Genomic DNA, 27509 nt, shown 5'->3' with positions numbered 1-27509 from the left:
GAGATTAGTGACTTGTAGTCTCTCCAGATTTTGCAGGGATCAGAAAAGCCACTAACCTGCTTTTGTCTTGAGTGGAACTTGAAACCCTGAGGGGAAACCTCAGTGGGCGGCAGGCAGTGATCTCCACAGCACAGGTAAGAAGTGACTCCAGGCTGAATAATCCGAGGGCTAGGCTGGCTCAATAATCCAAGGACAGAAACAGGGTCAACGATCGGAACAAGAGATGTCAGGCAAGGGGCAGGCAGAGGAGTAAACCAGATGCGGGAAACAAGGTCGACAACCAAAATCCAAATAGTCCGACAGGGAGCAGGTAGAGGCATAAATCCAAAAAGCAAGGCAAGGTCAAGAACAATGATCAGACAGAAAGGAACGCTGGATATCTACTCACACGAATGGCTTTCAAAAATCTCACACCATCTGCTTGTCAGAGTCAGTATATATCAGGGAAGACACAGATGTATGGCATGCCACAGATTGCACTGCACAGCAGCAGCTATCAGGTGCATCTAATCTGCTGATTGCAGCCAGGGAGACAGGGTAGAGCAGACGTGCCAGAATCATAACACTTGGTGTTAGTTTTGACCAGGACATGTCATTTAAATCCCATATTAAACAGGTTTCTAGGATTTCCTTCTTTCATCTCCAGAACATTGCCAAAATTAGAAATACCCTCTCCAGGAGTGATGCTGAAAAACTAGTCCATGCATTTGTTACTTCAAGGCTGGACTATTGTAATTCTTTACTATCAGGATGTCCACAAAACGCAGTTAAAAGCCTTCAGCTGATTCAAAATGCTGCAGCAAGAGTTCTGATGAAAATTAAAAAGAGAGATCATATTTCTCCTATTTTAGCTTCCCTTCATTGGCTCCCTGTTAAATCCAGAATAGAATTTAAAATTCTCCTCCTCACATATAAAGCCCTTAATGATCTAGCTCCATCATACATCAGAGATCTGATTGTTCCATATGTTCCTAACAGAGCACTTCGTCCTCAAACTGCAGGTTTACTGGTGGTTCCTAGAGTTTCTAGAAGTAGAATGCGAGGCAGATCTTTTAGTTATCGAGCTCCTCTCCTGTGGAACCAGCTCCCGGTTTTTGTCCGTGAGGCAGACACTCTGTCTACTTTTAAGGCTAGGCTTAAAACTTTCCTTTTTGATAAAGCTTACAGTTAGAGTGGCTTAGGCTATCTTCCTTATTTTTTACCTCCGCCTTCCTCCCTCCCTGTTGGATGGAGTAAGGGGGAGTCAGGTTTAGCCTAAACCGGCTCAGTTATGGTTGAGGTGCAAACCATAACATTTCTGCTACCTGTATGACCCCTTCTCTTTTCCAATGGTTATAATCAGTCTGACAGAGAGAGGTATCCCGATCCTTATGGTTTTTAGTATAACAATGACCATCAGTGGGCTCTAGATGGACAAACTTTATCAGTTTATTATTTTACTTAGGGCCCCTACACGTGGCCCGTTCTGGGGTGGCCGGGTTCTGGCACTCGGTGGTTTGGTCTGGCCTCCCCGGTGGCCCTGCGCAGTTCCAGACCCTTTGTGGGGTGCCTTGAGACGACATTGTTGTAAATAAGCGCTATATAAATAAATAAACTGAACTGAAACTATCTCTGTAGTTATGCTGCTTATAGACTTAGGCTGCTGGAGGACATAATGACCACTTTCACCTTCTTCGCTACATTCTCACACTACTCTCCAATTTTGCATTATTTGTTGTTATTTCAGTTTTTAACTTTATGTTCTCTCTCTTTTCTCTTCCTAGAAGCTACACCTGGCCTGACTCTGTGTCTACCTGTGACACCTTTCTGGAGAGGGGCATTGTCCAAGCTTGTGCTGGCAACAACTTAATGCTCACCCTCTACAGATGATCAACTTGGCCCTGTCTTTTAGTGTTTAACCCTTTCTCTCTCCTAGATATAGCAATTGACTGAGCTTTTACTGTAACTAATTATATGTGCTCTCTTTCAGACTCTAACCTTGAAAACTGGCTCAAAGTTTATCTGTTCTGTCTTCTAGATGAAACGACTAAAGGAGCTACATCCACTAACATTTACTTTTCCTTTCCATAGAAAGGACTCCTGGATCAGTGCTTCTGTGTTGTCTTTGTGTCTCTGCTCTGTTCTCTCAAACCCCCAGTCGGTCGTGGCAGATGGCTGCTCACACAGCCTGGTTCTGTTGGAGGTTTCTTCCTATTAAAAGGAAGTTTTTCCTCTCCACTGTCGCTACATGCATACTCATTATGAGGGATTGCTGCAAAGTCAACGCCAGTGACTTTTTATCCAATTTGAATAAATAACTGAATCTGACTGCACCGTTCAATGGTTAGGATTAATTAAGTATGTACCTGACTTTTGTGAAGTGCCTTGAGACATGTGTTGTGAATTGGCGCTATATAAATAAACTGAATTGAATTGAATTGAACGTTTCGGCCTCCATGCCACTATAAGTGGCAGGAAACCAGCCCTGCACATCACCTTGAAAGCATACTCCCGACAGTGAAGCATGGTGGCGGCAGCATCATGCTGTGGGTTTGTTTTTCTTTTGCAGGGTACCTGTTCAGGCTTGATGGAAATATGGATGGAGCTAAATACAGAAAAACTATTGGAGGAAAACTGGAAAATTAAAATATCTATCAAATCTGACTGATTTGGAGCAATTTTGCAACATTTGAAAACAATGCATAATTTCCTTCACTTAAATGATTTAAGATTTAATGATTCTTTGAAACTTAATGAAAAAATAATCTTTTAGCAAAACATGTATGACCTAGGACATTATAATACATTGTACTTGACTCCTCTGCTTGTTCTAAGCTTTGCTGGGTTGATAAAGTGACTTTTAAATTCCTTAATGAATGAGCCAGTATATCTTCCAGCGCATTTCAGCACACAACTTTCCATTAATATATTTGGATACATATACCATTATCTGTAAGAGGCACCATGTGTACTGAACAAATATGCCACTTCTACCAAGGTTGTGTAACTGCCATGCAAATTTTGGAGCAATGACTGTATAGAAATGTTAAGCACCACACTATGCAGATGTGCTGATGAAGATTCCCTCACCTCAGCATGCTAAATGCTTGGAGTAAAAGACATGACAGGGCACTTGTCCCCAGTGTTCAAAGTAATTCAGCTGATAAATTATTTAATATTGACTGATTAGATGGAGTGTTAAACATTCACCCTAAGTTGGTCTGGCAGTTATGAAGTATGGAGAAAGAATGAGACATAGCTCACAATGTGATCAACAGGGTGCATCATATGTGAAATACATGTGACAGGACAAAATGCACTTAAATACTTTGCATTTGGACCCAATTAAAAAGCGTTTTCACATACACCAACATACCTACTAAGATAAGAAACAGTATCAGCAGCTTAAATTCACATGTTATATTGATGATGTTTCTTTCATGACTTAATCTGGTGGATATGTAAAAAAAAAAAAAAAAAAAAAAACATGTACAGATTAACTAACAAAAATACGTAGTAATACACAAAAAGATGTGTGTGTGTGTTAGGGGGGTTGTGCACGTGGCTTCTGCAGACTCACAAAACACTCGGCAGCGTCATCCATGATGCCCAGCTGAAACCGCTGTTCGTCTTGGAAAGTCTTGGCCAGAGCACTTCGCAGTGCGTCCGACGGCAGAACGCGCTCGCTGCTGAACTGGAACTGAGCAAAGATACTCTGCAAATGCACACAAATATAAAGAATCCATAAATTTTTCATTCACTGCAGCAAATATAAATTATTTTACAAACGCTGCTGCTGAAACACCTGTGTTGCAATGCACTGTTGCATTCTGCAACATATTTAGCAATATACTGCTAAATGCATCCGTCTTTATCATAATGTTATTCTAAATGACCCATTATACAAAACCAGGGAAATTTGTGAATTTATCCAGAGCTGAAGTGCTGTACAACACACTTTGAGAAGGATAACACAACTGGCACCACCGAGGCCTTGATATCAGAACATATCAATAATAAATGACATTTGCAGTGCACTTATCTCAAACAAAAAACAGCTCAAACAGTGCTTTCTAGCAGTAAAATAGAAACCAAAGTGGGGGGGCTAACAGAAAGCTAGGCCACTGAAGTGTGTTTTGAGGGCAACGTCAGCTGTGAAGGATATCTTGGAGAGGATGGGATAATTCCGTCAGTTTGCAGCCTCTCAGGTCTTAATGTAGGAAACTATTCCTGACATTACATACCAGTCAATTAAGATTTCTGTTTCTTTTTGCAAACCGTTCAGATTAGTTAGTAAATCATTGTCCAAAAAAGAGTCATTACATGAAGTACATCTGATATTCTCCTATTTCTAGCCTTATCCGGATTTAACTCTATAATCCATGCACTGCTATACCTCAAAGTTTTTATACATTTTACACATTTGAATGATTAGGTAAATAATGTATTATAAAGACTAACAAAATAGTAGGAACTGCATTATACTATTATAATAACTGTACTGAATGTAGATGGATTTAAACTTTTTTTCTTCTTTTTTTCTTTTTTTTGCAGCACTAGTGGCCTTTAATTTTTTCCAGTATTTTTTGACAGTAGAAGATGCTGCATATCTTCTATAAGTCTGTTGTGGAGAGTGTGATCTCTTCTGCCATCATCTGCTGGGGAAGCAGCATCAGAGCCAGGGACTTAAAAAAGCTCAACAAGCTGATAAAAAAGGTTGGCTCTGTTCTGGGGACTCCTCTGGAACCTCTGGAGATCATTGTGGAAAGACGGATTCTTCATAAAATGAAGAACATTATGGAGAACCCTGAGCATCCTCTTCATGAGACTGTCCTACAACAACAGAGTGTCTTCAGTCAGAGGCTTCTTCAGATCTGCTGTAAGACGGAGCGCTACAGGAGATCCTTCCTGCCCACAGCCATCATCATTTACAGCGGCCTGAATAATATGAGCTACAACAACATTTAATTTCCCTTTGGGATGAATAAAGTATTTTTGAATTTGAATTTGAATTGAAATAAATCTAAATTGACTTGTCGTTTTCGTTCAGCAGTTGGTCCTCTGCTGGTTTTCAGTTGCAGCTGTTGATTTAGATGCTGATGAGATGGCACAACTGAAAAGCAGCAGGTTCTCTCTGTGTCCTGAGACATTTAAAAACACTGTATCAAGGGAAAGATTTTCACACACGTTCACAGTTCGTCAGCAATTATGTGTCATCTGTTTCTGTCCACAGTGGGTCCATTCAAGTCCATCATCCAGAGGTAAAAAAACAAAACAAAAAATGAAACTGAAGTGACAAAACTGAAGTGAATATACAGGGGTTGGACAATGAAACTGAAACACCTGGTTTTAAACCACAATAATTTATTAGTATGGTGTAGGGCCTCCTTTTGCGGCCAATACAGCGTTAATTTGTCTTGGGAATGACATATACAAGTCCTGCACAGTGGTCAGAGGGATTTTAAGCCATTCTTCTTGCAGGATAGTGGCCAGGTCACTACGTGATACTGGTGGAGGAAAACGTTTCCTGACTCGCTCCTCCAAAACACCCCAAAGTGGCTCAATAATATTTAGATCTGGTGACTGTGCAGGCCATGGGAGATGTTAAACTTCACTTTCATGTTCATCAAACCAATCTTTCACCAGTCTTGCTGTGTGTATCGGTGCATTGTCATCCTGTTACACGGCACATCCACCCCCATGCTTCACTCTGGGCATGCAACAGTCTGGGTGGTACGTTTCTTTGGGGCTTCTCTACACCGTAACTCTCCCGGATGTGGGGAAAACAGTAAAGGTGGACTCATCAGAGAACAATACATGTTTCACATTGTCCACAGCCCAAGATTTGCACTCCTTGCACCATTGAAACCGACGTTTGGCATTGGCATGAGTGACCAAAGGTGTGGCTATTGCAGCCTGGCCGTGTACAGGTCCTTCTCAAAATATTAGCATATTGTGATAAAGTTCATTATTTTCCATAATGTAATGATGAAAATTTAACATTCATATATTTTAGATTAATTGCACATTAACTGAAATATTTCAGGTCTTTTATTGTATTAATATGGATGATTTTGGCATACAGCTCATGAAAACCCAAAATTCCTATCTCACAAAATTAGCATATCATTAAAAGGGTCTCTAAACGAGCTATGAACCTAATCATCTGAATCAACAAGTTAACTCTAAACACCTGCAAAAGATTCCTGAGGCCTTTAAAACTCCCAGCCTGGTTCATCACTCAAAACCCCAATCATGGGTAAGACTGCCGACCTGACTGCTGTCCAGAAGGCCACTATTGACACCCTCAAGCAAGAGGGTAAGACACAGAAAGAAATTTCCGAACAAATAGGCTGTTCCCAGAGTGCTGTATCAAGGCACCTCAGTGGGAAGTCTGTGGGAAGGAAAAAGTGTGGCAGAAAACGCTGCACAACGAGAAGAGGTGACCGGACCCTGAGGAAGATTGTGGAGAAGGGCCGATTCCAGACCTTGGGGGACCTGCGGAAGCAGTGGACTGAGTCTGGAGTAGAAACATCCAGAGCCACCGTGCACAGGCGTGTGCAGGAAATGGGCTACAGGTGCCGCATTCCCCAGTTCAAGCCACGTTTGAACCAGAAACAGCAGCAGAAGCGCCTGACCTGGGCTACAGAGAAGCAGCACTGGACTGTTGCTCAGTGGTCCAAAGTACTTTTTTCGGATGAAAGCAAATTCTGCATGTCATTCGGAAATCAAGGTGCCAGAGTCTGGAGGAAGACTGGGGAGAAGGAAATGCCAAAATGCCAGAAGTCCAGTGTCAAGTACCCACAGTCAGTGATGGTCTGGGGTGCCGTGTCAGCTGCTGGTGTTGGTCCACTGTGTTTTATCAAGGGCAGGGTCAATGCAGCTAGCTATCAGGAGATTTTGGAGCACTTCATGCTTCCATCTGCTGAAAAGCTTTATGGAGATGAAGATTTCATTTTTCAGCACGACCTGGCACCTGCTCACAGCGCCAAAACCACTGGTAAATGGTTTACTGACCATGGTATCACTGTGCTCAATTGGCCTGCCAACTCTCCTGACCTGAACCCCACAGAGAATCTGTGGGATATTGTGAAGAGAACATTGAGAGACTCAAGACGCAACACTCTGGATGAGTTAAAGGCCGCTATCGAAGCATCCTGGGCCTCCATAAGACCTCAGCAGTGCCACAGGCTGATTGCCTCCATGCCACGCCGCATTGAAGCAGTCATTTCTGCCAAAGGATTCCCGACCAAGTATTGAGTGCATAACTGTACATGATTATTTGAAGGTTGACGTTTTTTGTATTAAAAACACTTTTCTTTTATTGGTCGGATGAAATATGCTAATTTTGTGAGATAAGAATTTTGAGGTTTTCATGAGCTGTATGCCAAAATCATCCGTATTAAGACAATAAAAGACCTGAAATATTTCAGTTAGTGTGCAATGAATCTAAAATATATGAATGTTAAATTTTCATCATTATATTATGGAAAATAATGAACTTTATCACAATATGCTAATATTTTGAGAAGGACCTGTATATTGACCCTGTGGAGCTCCCGACGGACAGTTCTGGTGGAAACAGGAGAGTTGAGGTGCACATTTAATTCTGCCGTGATTTGGGCAGCCGTGGTTTTATATTTTTTGGATACAATCCGGGTTAGCACCCAAACATCCCTTTCAGAGAGCTTCCTCTTGTGTCCACAGTTAATCCTGTTGGATGTGGTTCGTCCTTCTTAGTGGTATGCTGACATTACCCTGGATACCGTGGCTCTTGATACATCACAAAGACTTGCTGTCTTGGTCACAGATGCGCCAGCAAGACGTGCACCAACAATTTGTCCTCTTTTGAACTCTGGTATGTCACCCATAATGTTGTGTGCATTTCAATATTTTGAGCAAAACTGTGCTCTTACCCTGCTAATTGAACCTTCACACTCTGCTCTTACTGGTGCAATGTGCAATCAATGAAGACTGGCTCCCAGGCTGGTCCAATTTAGCCATGAAACCTCCCACACTAAAATGACAGGTGTTTCAGTTTCATTGTCCAACCCCTGTATATCCAAACAGTTAGTGAAGTGTTTTGGTGGGTGGTGCTGCAAGCATCATTAAAAACAAGACAACCTGGTCAGAGAATTCATAAAAATGTATGTAGATCAGTAACTTACTAAGTCCATAAACATTTTCTTCCAAGTATTGTAATATGATTAAGGATATCATATTGTGAAGGCAAGAAACAGGCTGGTGATCTTCCAAGGCAGATGGATTATTGTCTATAGGACACATTCTGTGCATTGAAGTTCTAACCCATGACCTTCTTGCTGCAAGGCAACAGTGCTACCAGCAGCCCCAATGTGCAATCCTCACAATTAAATACAACACACTTTTATTAATGCAGCACTAATTCACAGTAAATGTAACCTCAAGACACTTTACAAGAACAACAGGTGCAATTCAAATCCAGAAATATAATTAAATAAATTCCCTAGGATTCAATGAAACACCCTTCTAACAAGATGAGATGATAAATAATGTTGGGTTCAAAATATTTTTATGGAAAACTAAAAATCCCACTTTTTGTTTTAAACAAAAATAAATCAATAAAAATATATATATTTTCAATGCAGAAATGTTACGTTAGGGCTTACACAAACATTGGGAAGACTACTGACTTACAGTAATCCAGCAGTCGCTCACATCCCCCATGAGGAGGGTAAGCCACTGAAGGTCATTGCTTAAGAAGCTGGATGTTTAGAGTGCTGGATCCAAGAATATCAATGGAAAGTTAAGTGGAAGAAAAAGTTGTGGTAAATCCTGTAAACAGGGTGCTTTAAATAGTTTAGGGGAGATATCCAAGATGTGAACCCTGGCTAGAGTCAGTGCTTCAAAAACACACCACAAACAGATGTATGAAGGACATGGGCAACAACTGTTGCATCTAGAGCTGGACGATATAGACAGAAGAATGTCACAATTTTTTTTTTTTATAAATTATTTATGTTTATTTTCTTAGAATGGTTTCCTTATTATTATTATTGATATTATTATTATTATTCTTATAATTATAGTTCTCTTGTTCCCTTGCACTCTCTTATTTATTAGTTTATTTTCTGTTACTCCTCTCGTCATTAGTTTTCCTCTTTTAGTTATTTATTACTCGTTTTTAGTTCCCTTTATTCTCCAGTCCCTCCTTTATAGGTTAGCTTTAGTTATTGTTTACTTTTATTCTAGTCCTCGTTTCTCTGCTTCATTCTCAGTTTGTTCTATCAGTGTTGGTTTAGGTTTGTTTACTTTTGTAGTCAAGGTTTCCTTGTGGTTTCTATTTTGCTAAGTTCTCAGGTTGTATTCCCTCCAGTTTCTCAGTTTCCTTTAGTTCATGTTTATGATTTCAATTTGGTCTGCTCACTGCCTTGTTATTTAGTTCCTTTCCTCATGCTTTAGTTTTCTTAGGTTCACCTGCTCCCTCTGCCTCCCTGCTTCCATGTCTCACCTGTGTCTGTTTTCCCTGATTACCTGCCCTATTGTTTCATGTCCACCTGTGTCTGTATTTAAGTTCGTCCTTGTCCTTTGTTCCATGCGATGTTGTCATGTCTTTTTGCATGTCTCTTTGATGACTCTTTTGGAAATTAGACCTTGCTTCTGACCTTGTTATGTTTTGTTCCTGTTTGAAGACTCCTGGTGATCAGGATTATTTTATAATCCTGCGCCTCGCCTGCAAGTAAGCAGACACTTTAAATTAAAGAAGGAGTTTTTCTACTGACACTGTTTTCTCTGTGCTTGTCTGCCTTTGGTCCACCACACAAACTCCAACCATGACACAAAGTTTATTCTCGTTGTCATGAGTTCAGTAGATATGATTTCAGGTGACATTCTGGAAGCAGTTTATCAAAATGGCTGCGATCATAACGGTGTGAAAATGTTCTCAAACAATGGGCTTGATCAGGATGAGTGCAAGCCGGGTGCTGGCAACGGCAATGGTAATGCAGTCGTGCTGCTGACGGAGAGGAGGAGTGTGTATGTGAGAGAGATAGGGGAGGAAAAGGGAAAGTGTGAGCAATATTGTGTGTGTGTGTGTGTGTGATATGGTGTCTGTGCTGACTGCAGCATTGCGCCAAGGAGGATGGAGGGGGAATAGACCCTACAGAGAGAGGGAGGGAGGAGTGCAGGAAGAGAGGGGGCGGAGTGAGTAAGAGAGGTGTGTTTAAGTGTGTGTGGACATGTCCAAGTGTGAAAACAGAAACAATCAGCACCCACTCCCATGTTCATTCATCTTTCTCCCTTCTTTTTTCCCATTTTCCATTCTTTCATTCCCTTTCGTCTTTCTTTTTCCTGGTTATTGCAGTGTGTGCTCAGGTATCTGCATCCAAGGATGTGTGTGTGTGTGTGTGTGTGTGTTTGGGGGGGAGTGTGAAAGTGTTTTTGCTGCTGAGAGAGATAAATTGTTGCAGTGATTTTCTTGAGGGATAGCCACCAGCATCCTCTGAACTTATCTCCACTACAAAGCGTGATGCAGTCCTTATCTGCTGCAAATCAACCAAAAGTAAAACGTAACCTTAATTTTCATTTCTGCATCTTTAAAAAAGTTGTTTCAAAATTTAACACTCCATTGAAGCTAATTAGGTGGATGTCTGGCTTGGTTATTCTGAGACTTTAATCAACTCCAAACAGACTGCTGGGAGCAGCGTTACAGCTGGTAGCTGGCAGAACGGTTAATAAAACCTGACAGGAAAGTATGGGACAGAACCTTTCATTTCTGCACCGACAGCTGACTGACATGCTGCACGCTTCAACTCCTGTACGTGTGCAGCGAAAGCAGGAGGACCCAAGGTGCATGGCTGGAGTGCAAAGTGAGATTCGCGTGTGTGTTTCTTATTTCAGCGTCCCAGCGTGGGCTGTGCTGGCTCAGCGCTTTCAGATGGGCCAATTAATTACAGCGAGGCGCTGGAGATGGAGCGCCGCGTGGAGCACACACATCGACATCAAGAGGGCGCATCACACACTTTCAGGGTAAGACATGTATAATGGCACTGATGCAACAAATGGCCAAAGCGGAGCTGCATCAAGCCTGTTCATTAGCATGGCGTCAGGAGGTTACAGATCTTCATCTTCTGGACTGCTGAGATGCCAAAGTTGGCTAGGTTACCATAGGACGGTGCAAAAGTTTTAAAGCATTCTTTATAATTAGCTTGTAAAGAGACAAATGTATTTGTGAATTTTGAAAAGGTATTAATCAACAGTTGTACAGGCTTCTCCTAGGTGTACTGTACATTTATATACCGGTAAATAAAAAAGTAGCAGGATAAAAACTATAAATACACAAGATAAATGGTCCCAAAAATGCTCAAATCTAACATATATTTTATGATATTTTTTGGAGTCACATAACCTCATGGCCTTACAGTAGACTCTAAGTAGTACATAGAAAGTGACTTTAAATTGTTGGTCATCAGCACAAGACATCATGCTGCGCTGGTTTTGTACATGACTTTTTGGGTATGAAACAACACTTCTAAGGGAAGAAATGGCAATGATCTGAAAAACATTTTAGCTGTTCACACTCCTAGCAGTTGAACAACTGGGTTTGACAACAAATATTACTTTTAGGGTGATTTTTGTTGTTTTTTGTTATCAAACACTATGGTGGACGGATTTCAGTTTGGACTCTGGAGCACTTTTCAACAAGTTTGACAGACTTTTTTAGTGACGAATACAACTCAGATGGAGATTAACAAGATGAAGATCAGACAACAGGGACATCCAATTTGCAAGAAGTTCAAGCTTATACAGATAAACCCCAAATAATTCATATCCCTGGCAGATTAAGGCTTAAAGTAATCTTTTGATTTTATCAGCATGTTTCTTCTAATTGGAAGTACTAATATTGAGGTTTTGGAGCAACCCAGCCAGAGACCTGACTTGAATCTGATGGAGATTCTGTGGGGGGAGCGATAGATTAGGGTGATGGCAAGGAGACTATCTAACCTCAAAGGCTTTGAGCTCAATATAAAAGACAAATTGTCAAAACACTAGTGGAAAGGGTCTGATTGCAGTAATGCCCATAAAGATTTTTTTCCATTGGTTATTGAGAACCGTATGAATGAGTTTTGACAGAACATTTTTTAATAAAATGTAAATAAAACAGATAAATAATTTTATTTTATATTGATAATACTTTTTTAGTAATGCTTGTCTCATTTCATATAAGACATAAACTCGCTGAATAAATACAAAATAATAATAAATCTAAATTTGCCAGAGATATGAACCGCAATGGGTTCTGTATTACACAAAATGGCTTGTTTAAACTTTTTGGTAAAAAATGGACGAAAGGAGAAGATGAGCTCATTCTAGTCTATATTTTGTGGTGTTTGATCTTTCATTGAAGTTGAAAAAAAGAAATCTGTCATTAAAGAACAACAAAGGAATATAAAGGAATCCAATAATTGAATAGAAAAGAAGCTGAACCAGACCTCCCTCATGTTAGATGATATTCATATCAAGAGGGATTTTTCGCTCACATTACAATGACTGTGAGCAAAGCTCTCCCTGATGAGTCAGTTTAAAGATGTTCTCAGTTTATCAAATTCCCATGACTTGGATAATACCAAACCTGAGCTTCAACCAGCCAAAATGAAATTATGGCATTACCAAGTTTAAGAGCAGAAAAAGTTTAATGGGCCCACAATTAATTTATAAACAGACCAGAGAGATTAGTAGTTAGTAACATGAGTTTAAAAAGAGCTAATACTGCTTTTGAGGAGATCAACAGTCTGAATGACAAGATTTAATGGTTCGCATGGTTTTTAAGAAACTAAAAATAACATTTATAAGCATAGTAGCGCAAAACAAGTGTTTGTTTTCCAGAATAAATTCAAACGCCAGAATAAACTCATTTTCTTTGTTTTATCAAGTGTTTTTTTCAAAGTTGTCTTTTGTTGTAAGAGCTTTTTTTATAGCTTGTACCTAAGCAACAGAAAACTAAATTAAATTTAGGCTCTGCAGTAATCTTTTATTTTAATAAGTTTTATATCTTTGTTTTTTTATGCCTAACACTTTAAAAAACTGACGGTTTTTGGATTGTTTTGACCTGGATTAAAATTTTAACTAGTTACGAAAAATGGCTTAAGATGTATTTCTCAGGGAAATAGCCCAATATAGAGGAAAGTGAATCATTAAGAAAAACATCAGACAGTGTTCGTACCTTGAGAGCACAGAAGATACATGAGTCCTCCATGCACTTGTGAGTGGTCAGCTGCCGAAAGCTTCTCCTGAAGATGTCAAGATGCCACAAAACCTGAAAGGCAATAACACACGTTAATTTCTTATTAATTGATCTAACTGGAGTCTGCATGGAGACGAAAGAATGGAGAAACTTAATAGCTCAAAAAAAACAAACAAATACAAATTATGAGAGAAATGTGTAGTTGAATATCTCACCAACTGTTCATTCCAATAATGGTGTTAAACTGACACTAGTGAGCAGTGGATGCACACAACAATGACTTCAGTGGACAAATTGCTTAAAGACAAGGGGCATTTTGATGTCTCTAAGCTTTGTGAAACATTCTGCACTCAGAGCTGTAAATAACAGATTCCTATTTAAATGTTGGTGTTGTGCAAAAATGAACACCTTAATGAATGCTAGTAATATTTTTGGTGAACTTTGAATTCAATAAGACAGTAAATATTTTGTTAATGAGGAACTTGACATGTCGTGGCCACAGTAAATTGCAATATATCGTATTATATTCTTTAGGACAAAGATTAACTTGTCTGCAGTAAAAAAAAATAAAAAAAGTCAATCAATCATGCTACTACTATCAATAAAGGTACTGCTGGCTTTGTTGTGTAGATCTTTAATTTCAAAAGCACAATGGCAGCAGTATATGAGGAAAACATGCAACTGCGATATTATTGTTAAATATGGGAGTGAGAATATTGGTTAGAAGTAAGCATGAAAATCTCACAGTATGATAATACTGGTTAAAAGTACCACAGTTACACTGGAGTTACACCATAATTTAAAAGAAAAACATTTAACATATTGTAACTTCTTTTAACTAAAACAGAAAAGTAGCAGTTATTTTGTTTGGCTTCAAAAATGCAACTCATTGATAATCACAGTTATAATACTGATATCAATATTTACTATTATATTGATTAAAAAATCTAAAGGAAAAATCTTAAATACTTACAAGCTACTTTTAGTAGTAGTTTTTAATTAAACGTTCTAATTGTGCAAAATATCACTTTTTTGGAGTTCTGTTCCTAAAAGTGTAACACAAAGTACAGCAACATGAAAGTAACTGGTTAAATATTCAGCCTTCTGCTTGGGATTAACAGACATTCTACTCGTAGCTTGACAGCTGTGGTTTAAAAACAAATCTGCTGTCACACTGTTTCCTATCTTGCCACGTTTGCTGTCATTATTAAAAGCAATTACTATGTGTGTATAAATGTGAGGACTTTACTGCAAATTTGTTGAACATCATGTCGAGTCACATTTCTGAATATGTGCGTGGCTTTTGATACACTCCCATGTTGAATAGAGCACGTATACTGAGATCGGTGGTGTGGAATTCAAAATGTTTTGCTGCATCATGACCATGGGCGTTACTTTTCATTTTATTTATTTATTTATATTAAAGGATAAACTTGCTATTTAAGAAATACGTTTAAATGCTTCATGTGTGCCCCCAAGTGGCCAAATAATTATTAGACAAATTAATCAGATAGAAAGCAATGGCATTAGCATCACTTACAGTTTCAAGCATCCACCATCTCGAGGTAAGTAAGGCGCCTGCCTATCACGGTGTGACTTTGTAGCAGTGGTGCATATATGCGGTATAAATGACATGAGAGGTGGTAGGCTGGTTTATGTGGTGATAAAATTTTGTATCCTACAGTCTTAAATGTGAAGAAACTTGATATGTGAGCATTACCCTTTTATGGCATCTTGTCTTTTGACATTATTGAAACAAAAGGGTGATATAAATCCAAATTTGTCTGACTTGTAAACAAGTGAAAAGTGCAGAAGCGTTATCTCAGTCAGCTGACTGGCAGTGCTCGGCTACATGCGGGGAGGTGCAGGACTGCTACTCACTTCACTACTTTCTCTCTCCTCTAATTTAAGCCTCTTAAGACCGAACGTACAGTGAGTGGAAATTATTTGCAGTTTTGATACCTTAAATTACCAGGATACCACCAAAACATCTGTTTTACCTTTTCTGACCATCATACAAAAAGGTATAACCTATTCCATGTGATGGCTATTGCTGTGTTTATTTTAATGTTTTTGTTTGTTTTGTTTATTTTTATTGTTGCTTCTTTTTATTTTGTTTTATTGTACATTGTCTCTGAGTCCCGAGAAAGGTGCATTCAAATAAAATGTCAGTCAGTCATTTTCTACCGCTTATTCCATAGTGGGTCGCGGGGGAGCTGGTGCCTATCTCCAGCAGTCTATGGGCGAGAGGCGGGGTACACCCTGGACAGGTCGCCAGTCCATCGCAGGGCAACACACAAACAACCACGCACACTCTCATTCACACACCTAAGGGCAATTTAGAGTGACCAATTAACCTAATGTCTTTGGACTGTGGGAGGAAGCTGGAGTACCCGGTGAGAACCCACACATGCATGGGGAGAACATGCAAACTCCATGCAGAAAGACCCCCGGCCAGGAATCGAACCCAGGACCTTCTTGCTACAAGGCAACAGTGCTACCAACTGTGAAATTAATACAAGTACAGTTTTAGTGGACCACTTTTCATAAAAAAGTTGAGACTTCTTTGGTATCTGGCAGCTGTAAAGGGAGTTTACATCTATGACAGGGACTATATTGAAATTTCGACCATATTAAATCACAACACAACCAACAGTAGAGAGGCAAACAGATGTTAAGGCTTATATAGGACAGACTGCAAATGCTCTGGGGTAATGTATTTAATTTGCAAACTGATGAATGAAACATCCTTTCGTGTAATAACACTTTATCTCACAAAAACTGATAAAAGGAATGTACACTTGTTTGAACTGATGATTTTAATTCAACGAGTTTTACTCTTTAAACTTTCTGTGGAGAATAAACTTGTACAGAACGGATAGTCAAAAAAATATTGCTGGAGGCTTAATTTTAGGGAAACACATGAACATCCTCTCAGATCTGAATGTTTCTTCTGTATAGACAGTCCATTAAAACTACCTTTAGTTTGTTTTTCTCTTTTATGCAATAGGATGGTCTACCCAAAATAACTACCTGGAGGAGTTTCCAAAATAGCTCCCTGCTGGAAATGCTTGTTTCTATGAAGTTGTCTTTGGTTTAATTACGTGAAAGGCTCATGGTTTCCACAGTAACATCGCATACGGTCTGGTTATATCTGCAGGTGCACAGCAATCAGAAAAATAAATTAGAGGCATAAACATGGAAACATTTTTCAGGGGACTGTGTGTCCAAGACCGAGATTTCTTTCAAATTTAAAGGAGTTGTCTCTTTTTTTTGAATGAGCACCAATGTATGAAACTAAAATAGGGCCTAAATCTTGATGTATTAGAAAAGGGAAAGTATTGTAAAAAATATATATATATATATGTTGTTGCATTTATTATCAGCCAGATGTTGAAAACATTCACTCCTGCCATATTTGAGCAGTGATGTCATGGGGTAAAATACATACTATGTTAGAACAAGGTGATGTCTGGAGGGTTTCAGTTTTTTTTTTCTTAAGACCTTGACAAAATACTTTTTTTTCCTTTATACAAAATGTTCCCTTTAACTGGGTTTCTCTGTTCTCTGGAAACATGGTAACGGACAGTGTTAGTACACACACTTTTCTGAAAGACCCCAGGAGAAAGTGGAGTGATTTAGCCAATTGAGAGGCAAACATTTCCAATGAGGCATTCCCTGAAAATTTTCTAAACCAAACTCACATAAATAACTCCTCCCTGTTTGTTAGTGGAGCTCTGTTGCTTTTAGCAGGTGCCATCCTGGCCAAGAATTGGTCAGCAAGCTGAAGCACCAGAGAAAGGGCACATCTAGCAGCTCTGATTTGCCAGAGAAACTAATGACTCTGTTATCATTCATTAAGTGAACATAATAATTCAATCCAATTCAGTTTTATTTATATAATTCACAACACATGTTGTCTCAAGGCACTTCACAACAGTCAGGTTCATACATTCCAATTAATCCTAACAATTGAACTGTGCAGTCGGAGTTAGCTTTTTATTCAAATTGGATAAAAAGTTTTTCTATCTAAGAAATGTAATAGCGGTCAGCTCTGCATTATATACAAGTAGCATTTGTTCTCAAAACCTGTAGTGTGTGTCACACACAGGTGTTCACATAGCAACAATGTGAATTCACTGTTACTGTGATTTGTGTCATAGCCTGTTATTTAGACTGAACATACATGGCCCTTTTTTTTAGAGCAATCTGTCAAAGCCCTTTTACATTAGAGAAAAATTCACCTAGTTCATACACCAATATGCAGTTCAGTACGTGCTTTGCCCACAGAGAGGACACATCAGCATCTGGCAAACCTGGATTTAAACCAACAGCTTTCTGATTGCAAGACACTAAACCACAGTCGTCCCATAGTTAGGTTGCTGTGTGTGTTGGTTTAAGCCAGAGTAGTAAAGAAGAAGGTAGACAAGACTGTCAGCCCAAAGGAGAACTTAAACAGGTCAGATATTACCTCAGGTGAGATTCACTGTGGCAATACATCAGCTACAAAACTATGTACCAGCTTCATAATGCAGTGCAACAGTCGCAATATGAGAAACGTAAAGCAGAATAAATAATGTGTGAATTTCCAGAGGTCAGTATCAGCACAGAGAAACTAACAAGTTTACTGTAAGAGCCACACTGCCATAAAACACCAAAAGGCTTGCTGTCAAGCCTTCAGCCGCTCTGCACACTTTTAATTTGCAGCTGAATGAAGTTTGCCTCCCTGACATTCTTCAAGTGTCACAATGTCAAAGATTTGTGTTAGGTTAGAGCTGATTTGCCCAACAAAAAATCATATTTTATTATGATTATTTCTTATTAAACTATTATTAAGGGTATGTCATCAAAGGTCAGCTAGGCCCCTTTAACGTATCTAAATCGAACAAAAATTGTGTCAATGGCTTATGCTAGTTTGGGCTGCAAATATGCTCCACCATAATTTTTAGATTATAAAAGAATTTTTAAAATAGGACGTGCCTTTTTGTTTTTAGCCACCAAGGGGGAACTGTGACATTTGGTTGACCTTTAAATATCAAATCTTTTAATATCTGATAATATGATACAATGCTTTTGTGGCAGAGGCAACATAAATGTCAGCACAGACCAGCACAAATGTTTGACACTATTTTTATTTGATTTGAAGAAACAGGTTTAATCTGCACACCGCACTGCTCAAAAGAGTGAATGATCATGCTATGTGCTGCTGTAAAGCTCACATTTTAGAAAAAGGTGACCTCAGGGAATAAACTACAAATTACAGAGAAAGCACACTCATATGGAAGCAAATCGTTACCATAATTCAAATGAAAAAGCATTTTCAGAAATGCTTTTTCATTTTAAGAATGTGGCTGCATTGTTTGACTCATAAATGAAATTAGTTATCAATAATCCTATTTGCATTTTAATTTTCTTCTTCAAGACTGCTCATTCTTTCACATAATTAAAATGAAAAAGAAAAATACTTTTGAGATTTATTTTTCAAAATGTACCCCAGCAAATAGATACCAAAATTCAATTTGAAATGTAAAATTTGAAAATGAAAAAGCATTTTCAGAAATGCTTTTTCATTTTAAGAATGTGGCTGCGTTATTTGACCCATAAATAAAATTAGTAATCAATCATCCTATTTGCATTTGCATTTTCTTCTTCTGCACATTTTATGCCATAATCAAAAAGAAAACAAAGCAGACATTGCTTTTTCGTTTTCGTGGTCTGCCCGCAAAGTACTGCCCAGAACTCGAAAACGAAAAAGCATTCCGAGCTGCGGGCGCAGAAGAGTGACGTCACCAGCCGCTCTTCCACAGCTCCCTGCTGACCGAGCTACCCATCTTGTTCGGTGGGAGGCGCTGTGCACGTCTGCATTGCATTACATTGCAAACGTGCCGAGAAATTGATTGAATTGCAGCAGGGCCGAGCTCAATTTGTGGCAGTGGCAGGCAGAACTGGTAGTTCCGGTGGCAGGCTGTGGCGGAACTGCCACAGCCTGCCGCCGAAGCTGCCACCGAAGCTGCCACAGCCTGCCACCGAAGCTGCCACAGCCTGCCACAGGGTGGCACGGGATTCCGCGAGGATGCCAGAAGGTGCCAGACCGGCCGTAAAAGCTTGCCAATGCGGTTGCCGCTGTTTTTGTGGAAGCTGATGCTGATTATCGGCAAATGGGTTGTCATTGTTGTTATAGCCTGTTACCTTTAAATAATGATTTCATTATTGATTATTATTTAATAAACAGCTTTAGACCCATAACATAAGGTGATTGTATTTACTTGACATGGAAAATAAATAGCACTATGTGTATGTGTGACGTGTTGAAAGGATGACGAAGATTTATTGCACAAACAGCCGGTTTATTATAGAGCATGATGAATCGTCACTCACAGAAAATTACAAATAAATGCTTAAAAACACGCTGGATGTCCCAGGCCATAAGGCTGCCACCGGAACTACCAGTTCTGCCTGCCACTGCCACAAATTGAGCTCGGCCCTGCTGCAATTCAATCAATTTCTCGGCACGTTTGCAATGTAATGCACTGCAGACGTGCACAGCGCCTCCCACCGAACAAGATGGGTAGCTCGGTCAGCAGGGAGCTGAGGAAGAGCGGCTGCTGACGTCACTCTCCTGCGCCCGCAGCTCGGAATGCTTTTTTGTTTTCGAGTTCTGGGCAGTACTTTGCGGGCAGACCACGAAAACGAAAAAGCAATGTCTGCTTTGTTTTCTTTTTGATTATGGCATAAAATGTGCAGAAGAAGAAAATGCAAATGCAAATAGGATGATTGATTACTAATTTTATTTATGGGTCAAATAACGCAGCCGCATTCTTAAAATGAAAAAGCATTTCTGGAAATGCTTTTTCATTTTCAAATTTTTCATTTCAAATTGAATTTTGGTATCTATTTGCTGGGGTACATTTTGAAAAATAAATCTCAAATGTCTTTTTCTTTTTCATTTTAATTAAGTGAAAGAATGAGCAGTCTTGAAGAAGGAAATTAAAATGCAAATAGGATTATTGATAACTAATTTCATGTATGAGTCAAACAATGCAGCCACATTCTTAAAATGAAAAAGCATTTCTGAAAATGCTTTTTCATTTGAAATATGGTAACGATTTGCTTCCATACACTCATCTATACCACCTTCTGTAGTCATCTGATATTTAAATTTTAATTTCTGATTTTGTTTTGATTAAGAATTACATTAAAACTTTTATTCCCCTCCAAACATCTGTCTCCTATCTGTGGAATATGTCCACAGAGTTAAAGTGTTTAATAGTTTAATTTTCCCAGTAGCATAGACTTATTTTAATAATGCTGCCTATCGAATTTGTGTTTTTCATTAACTTGGAGTTTCAGATGAGAACTACTACTACATCATCTTATTTACACCTTTAACCTTTTAGATGTTTTATAACATTTTTAACAGACGATTCCAAGATTTGTTTTTCTTTAACATGTTTCTTTGTCTTGTTTTTTCCCAAACATTAATGGGAATAAAACCTGTTTTCAAAGTTCCATCTGCTCTTTGGGTCCAGAGTTTCTTGTTCCACCTTCTTAACTCGAGCTACAAACCATGTAGCCTTTACCTGCAACCTTAGGATCTGTTCGGACCAAATTGTATTTATTTTAATTTTTTTGTTTATAAAAAATCAGGTGAACTAACTATTGAATTATCAGAAACAGATCATATAGCCAATTACACCCATTATAATGTACAGGGGTGCACATGGTGTGATTTAGGATCCAAATTAAATAAACTTTATGTATATAGTTTCAACCAAGAACCAAAATGCTCATATTCTAGCACAAAAATAATAATCTTTCCACATGGTTGTGTGTTGGTTTCACAGTATTGAGGCTGCTCTGATATTTCTGGTTGACATTTGAGCTCAAACAGGCCGTTACAGCTGCTGCGAGGAACCCTTCTGTTACCTCTCCATTGCCGGGTTCAGGTATCGCCATGGCAACCTCAGCCCCATTCATCTGCTCATGTGCAGAGTTTCTTGATTGGGCTTGATTAGTTTAATCTTCCCAGAGGGGGAACTGTGCTGATTATATGATTTGGGCACTGTAGCAAACATCAGAAATTAAGGATTTAGCTTAATAGTATAAATTGGATACAGTCTCAGCTTAAAGGAAATTCAATTCAGTGCATCTTATTTTAATACCAGCAACTCTTCTCGGGGCATTTCTGAAAGCATTTTGCTTGAAATATCAAAAAATCAAACAAATCCCTCTATATGAAACCATGGCAGATTATTATTTAATTATAATTTCTCCAGCAGAGTGTCTTCTCTGCTTTGTTCATTTTCAGCTATACGTGGGAGCTATTAGCTGATTCATTTAGCCAGCTGAAAGATAACATTGACATTACAATTTCCCTTAGGCTTTGACTGAGATTGGCAAATTACAAACATGCGGTATATGTATTTTAGCCTGAGTGACACAGGTTAGCGGGTGGGGGATGACAGACTGACAGACTGCATGCTGACCTCAGTGTTATATGTTCAGTTGCTTTCTCTTGGTTATTTGAACTCCTCCTCTGACTGTAGTTTATTCGGTCGAGTTCCTGCACAGCAATGCTGCAACCATAAGGATAGCGCAACAGATTTAGCTTCTTTTCTTGTTTTTTTTCTTTTATTTTTCCGGCACTAGTGGCCTTTATCGACAGTTGCCAGACAGGAAATAGGCAGAGAGAGAAGGGGAAGACATGCAGCAAGGTCGAAAATCGAACCCAGGACAGCTGCGTCAAGGACTACAGCTTCTGTATTTGGGGCAACTGCTCTACTGTTATGCTTAAACTATAACTGCTATGAAACAATCTGAGAATAATGCGGTATTGGTCTGATATCACAAGTTTTAATCACATTCTGGACTCCACTGTTGCGGTGGGTGGGGATCTGTGTCACCAGATTGCAGCGACACTCCTGCAGAAGTAAAGGAGCGTAATTTACGTAAACAGCCCAAGTTTCAGACACCCAGTCAAAATGCACACAAAAAACAGCCTACGTAGATAAAAAGGTTCCAAGAAGTTAGGTTCAGTAAAAGAAAAAAAAAATCATAAAAGGAACCCATAGTCCAAACACATCTTTATATGTTAATAATATATGCTCATTAAAGTCGCATATAACATACAGAAAAATTTAAGTATTAATAAACGCTTCTTCTGCCAGGATTCAGAGAAACAAAAAAAATCATGTCTTCTTGATATTTCAGCATTTAAAGTCAAAGGGGTAAGACTTATCATTTACAATGGCAAAGAACAGTAGCTTATAGAGCAATGAAACAAATCAAAAATACATCACTCTGTTCTGTTTTAATAACATACATTTTCTTTAAATGGACATTCACGTCCTGTTTCAGTTAATTGTAACTTCACAAGAGCTGAACAATTTTTCTTGAATGCGTCAATGATTGAAACTACTAAAATTTCCCATCTTAAACATAAAACATCTAACACTAAAAGTCGGAGAAAAACATTTTAGTTGTTTCTAATAAACAATAAATATGCCGCTGTTGTCATTATTGGTGGGAACCATACAGTAACTGTGGTGACAAACCCAAACAACCCGCCTACATTACTGCAAAACATCTTTATAATCTGATCAGCATTACAACACCTGCCTCACACTGCCACCCACTGCTGACCTCTGCCCTGTACGTCCTGTTCCTACTGTTTTGCTCTCATATTACAACATGTGGTAATGGCATCTCTTTTCACTGCGTTTTGAGTATTAAAGGATATTGCTCCCAGCGCCACTGCCAAGTCTTTAGTTTCCAGTCCTTCCAGTTTATATCAGCTTTTATTTAAGCTTTTAAAACACTGAATTTGAAATAGCAAGAAATGTCCATGTTTAAGGTCAATGTAAGCCAGAAAGCACAATTCAATTGCAGTAAAAATAAATGGCTGAGTGGACATCATTCATTAAGAAAAAGACAATCTTGTTGTAACTCATGTGCTGTTTTCTTTCATGTTGGAAAGTTAAATCAAAAACAATTCTTTCTTTCCATCTACTGATCATATGATGGATTGCTTACTATATAAAGTACTGTGCAAAAGGGTAAACCACAACGTATTTCTTTATATTTAGCTTCCATTGACTTAAAACTACAGTGCATTGAAAACGCATTCACACCGGTTAAACCTTTTGACATTTTCACATTAGAACCACAAAATTCCATGTATTTTTTTTATTTTAAATGATAGAAAAGGACTGCTCTGCAGCTTTTATTTTACAAATAAAATCCAAAAAGTGTGACCCCTGCTTGTTTTCAGCCTTTGCCCAGGCCAGATGAGACCATAACCTTTTTTTATTTGCAAAGCAATATTTATGGCAGAAAATTAACACTGAACATCACCCTGCACCCACATTCTCCATGGTGTAACATGGTGGTGGCAGGATCGTGTTGTGGGAGATGCCTTTTTTAGAAGGGAATGGGAAGTTGGACAGAATTAGTGGGAAGATTTATGTGGTAAATGTGATGCAATTGTAATCCAGTTTTCAACATCTGCACCACAATCTCTTTCATTGAGTTCTAAGATACAACAAAGTCCTTACATGCAGAAGGAGGTCATTATTGGTCCCATTTTCTAAGCTTGAAAGCCAGCTTGGGAAGTTTTGTTACTTGACATATAATGTATTCTTTAGAACTGCTTTAATACTAGCCCAGTCCTAGTGTAATACATTTATGGTTGATGTATTTCTGCGATTGTTTTGCGAATTCTGGTTTTATGATTTCTACAAGCAAATGTTTGATATTAACTGTAACTTTTTCATAGATCAGATGTTTTTTATGGGGATTTTAAATGAACCCGTGATGAGGAGCTACCTAAAATGACATTGAATATAAGGAACATTAGAAGAGGAAGAACCTCTTACGAAGAATCCAGTATGCCTGCTGAGGTGTTAGCAACGAGGATAATGATCAAGGATTTTTCCTTTTTTATTAAAAATGTGAGATTTGAACGGGCTAAACTAGATCTAAAAACAATCCTGCAATAAAAAAAACTAGAGACTCCAAAAAATATGAGACTGAGCACAGAGGATCACTTTCCAGCAGGACAATGGCCCAAAACATACAATGATATGGCTCAGATTTAAGCATATTCATATTTCAGAATGGCCAGGTCAAAGTCCACACCTAAATACAACCGAGAACCTATGTCAAAGCTTCAAGAAAATCAAAGTTCCTCACTGATGTTCTCCATTCAGTCTGACTGAGCTTAAGCTATTTTTCAAAGAAGAATTGATAAAAATCACAGTCTCTTGATGTGTAAATATCCCAAAGTATCTGCAGCTCTAATTGGTTCCGCAAAGTACAGACTCAGGGGTGCTAAATGCAAATGCACAACAGACTTTTCAGAGTTTATTTGCAAAGAATGTTTTACCATTCATCATTTTCCTTCCACGTTTCAACCACGCACTACTTTGTTCATGTGTTTCACCTAAAATGAACAGAGGTTTGTGGATGTAAGACTGAAACAATGGAAAAGAGTTTAAGTGGTATGAATACTTTTGCAAGGCACTGTATGCAGTGATGCAAGAACAATAGATATATGCTGTTCAATTTGTGATGAGAAAAAGGGTGTTATGTTAGCTCCTTTACGTCCGCTGGGGCTTTTCTGTCAAGTTGCACTTCTTCCTATTTGTAAAAGATGTGCTGTTTGGTTAATCATGATTCTTAACCACCACATAGCTGTGCGAAGTTGTCTGTTACTCAGTCTTAGACCAGGTATAAAATGTTCACCGTCCACACTCGTCAGCATCCCTTCCTGGAGCAAACCAATGAACCATAAACCATTTTGCTTTGTCACATAGTGGAAAGTTACCAACACAGTATTTTTTCATCATTGCAGGCGACTGCAGCGTTACATAAATGACTTTGAAGCATTCGTTATTCTCTGCTCCTCTAGCAGTTCATCTTGCAGCTCATATCATTTAACTGCATCCATGTAACTGCAGTAAAACCAGCATAGAAAGGGTTAACAGCATAACAGCATGACAGCTAAACTTTTAAAGATCAAAGTTACTGTGTGCTTTTAACAAAAAGATATTGCACAAAACAATGCAAAAAACATAAAAATGTAAGTAAATGCGGTTTTCTGCATATTGCTGTAAAGGGCAGACAAAGAAGCAAACACTGCTGCCTGATGTGTTTCTGCTTCGTGAAAGCCTGCCAACTTCATACCACACTCCCTTTGGCTATTGTATGTTTGCCTGCATAAAAAAAATTGCTGAGCATGTATGTAGATTTTACCAGGTAGTATTTTTCATCACTTTCTTATAGAGCAAATATCTCTGCTGATGATGCTGGTGCTGATGCTGCTGCTGCCTCACAGCAGCTCCACTGCAGCAGTAGTGGGTTAACTTCCTGGCCCAGGAGAGCCCCAGTGGGCCGCAGTGAGTCTTACATTTGCAATAAATCCACAGAATTATATTGTAGAGATTTTCAAATACCTGCTAGTTAATTGTGGAATTTTTATTATCATTACTAGAACAAGAAAAAAAAATGTTGGCAGCTAAATGAGGAATATTTTGGCTTTAGGTGGTGTGTAAACTCTATTACTGAACTATATTTGCCTTTAGGAATTGGGCTGGGGTAATCTTGAGAAAAGTATTGATGCATAGAGTCAAGCAAAAATATACAATTTACACCCTGCTAAATTTAATAGTAGCTTTCAAGTTGTATGTGTGCATAATTTTGGTTGTTCTGCTCTTTATAGAGTAATATAAGTGTAACAAGCTGATTGTAGCTGGTTAATTGGTTATTTTATCTGCTCTGGCCACCAGCCTGCAGTCAGCTGCTGAACAGAAATGGTCTATAGCTTGAAAACTGTAGTCTTAAAATAACGTTGCCTCAATAAGCGTGATAGATGGCACTGCTTTGGATTAAAACCCCTCATTGTAAATTTTTTTTCACAACTGGAAATATTTTCAAATAGCTAAACTCGTCTTTCTTGTAAGCATAGTAAAAGAGTGGTAGCCTTTTTTCAGCCAGCTGACTGGCAGCATGAAGCCTCATGCGGGACCAGTTTTACTCTAGAGTTCATACAAGCACAGAAAACTATAGGCACTGCACCAATATCTCTGGCATCTCATTAAAAGGACTTTAAACTGTCGGAATAGTATGAATGAAAATGTTATCTGCTCTAATCTCGCCACGTTAAAAAACTGCTGTATTTCTCATCAAAACAATGTCTGGCTTTCAAAGTGCTATGCAGCTGCTGTTAGTATATAAATGAATCTGGTAGCTAAGTGTGCACAATATTTCCGTGCCCTGAAAAAAACATTTGACACCTTGTCGCATCTTTGTCTGAGACGTTTATTTGAAGCAACAAACCAAATAGTTCTCCAGTTTTCCCTGTTATGTTGACAGAGTCGGTTAATAAAAACTGCTCATCAGATTGGAAGAGAACACACAAACGTTACAAAAGCATTGAAGACACCTCCATCACTTTTAAATACCTTTGCTCGGCAGCATTTTGTGGACAGTGAGAATACTGCGACTAGCTAACCGTCAGCAGCTAACAACTTTGCTTTGAAGCTTCCTATTTTACATGAACTAAACATTGAATAAAATTTTAACATACTTGGACTGATCAGCGATTCTTTAAAACACAGTTTAAGATCAATGAAACCTTTGTGAAACACAAATAAAATAAAGGTTATTTTTGGCAGAAATAAGAACTGCAATACATGGATCAACCCAGACTGGACTGAATCATTTTACACTGACTATAGATTGTTAAAAACACAGTTTTTGTAAAAAATGAAAAAAATTGAGGATTCTTAGATTTTCTGAAATATTTCATTCATTTAAACCCAATATTGTGTAGCCTATTATAAAGAGAATATCAAAAGTCTGCACAAATAGTATGCCGGCCTCTAGGGTTAGATTAGTCTTTTACTACAACAGCACATGATATAAAAAACATGACAAGGTTTGCCCAAATGTTGTTAGTATTTTTCAGCATCTATCAGTGTATGACTCCTATTAAGATGAACTTTTCCATTTGCTTTCTATTAATGAAACAACATCTATAGTTAAGCTTAAAACTATTCACACCCCTGGCAGATTTGAGTTTTACATTTTTTCATTCAACCCAGACATTTGTTTCCGAAAGGAAATGAGACAGGCATCTCTCAAATGCTTTAGTTCACTTTTATCAATAAATGGCATGTCAAAATTTATTTAACAGCTTTTTGCAGCTTTCCACTGCTATATTGATGGCTTTAAGGCCAGAAGGCCTCCTAGCCATCACTCTAATTTTTAGCTCAGTTTCAAGTCCGACCAGAACATCATTATTGCTTCC

At 38.6% G+C, this 27509-nt stretch overlaps 1 protein-coding gene across 6 annotated transcripts in view; it reads right to left on the bottom strand.

The window, feature by feature from the left end:
• The window catches only part of LOC124875194 (inactive ubiquitin carboxyl-terminal hydrolase 54-like), a 122721-nt gene that overhangs the window by 65251 nt on the left and 29961 nt on the right, over positions 1-27509 (bottom strand). For all 6 annotated transcript variants that reach the window (XR_007039991.1, XM_047377179.1, XM_047377177.1 and 3 more), the window contains 2 exons: positions 13181-13273; positions 3560-3694 (listed from right to left, as the gene is read on the bottom strand). Coding sequence is in view for 5 of the 6 variants with exons in the window: in XM_047377179.1 (XP_047233135.1) it covers positions 3560-3694; positions 13181-13273 (228 nt within the window). In the remaining variant the exon portion in view is untranslated. The remainder of the gene's footprint in view (positions 1-3559; positions 3695-13180; positions 13274-27509) is intronic.

The sequence above is a fragment of the Girardinichthys multiradiatus genome, chromosome 10, assembly GCF_021462225.1.
Source record: "Girardinichthys multiradiatus isolate DD_20200921_A chromosome 10, DD_fGirMul_XY1, whole genome shotgun sequence".
Taxonomy (NCBI): domain Eukaryota; kingdom Metazoa; phylum Chordata; class Actinopteri; order Cyprinodontiformes; family Goodeidae; genus Girardinichthys; species Girardinichthys multiradiatus.
The sequence above is the reverse complement of the archived record's forward strand: the minus strand, read 5'-3'. Positions and strand labels throughout refer to the sequence as shown.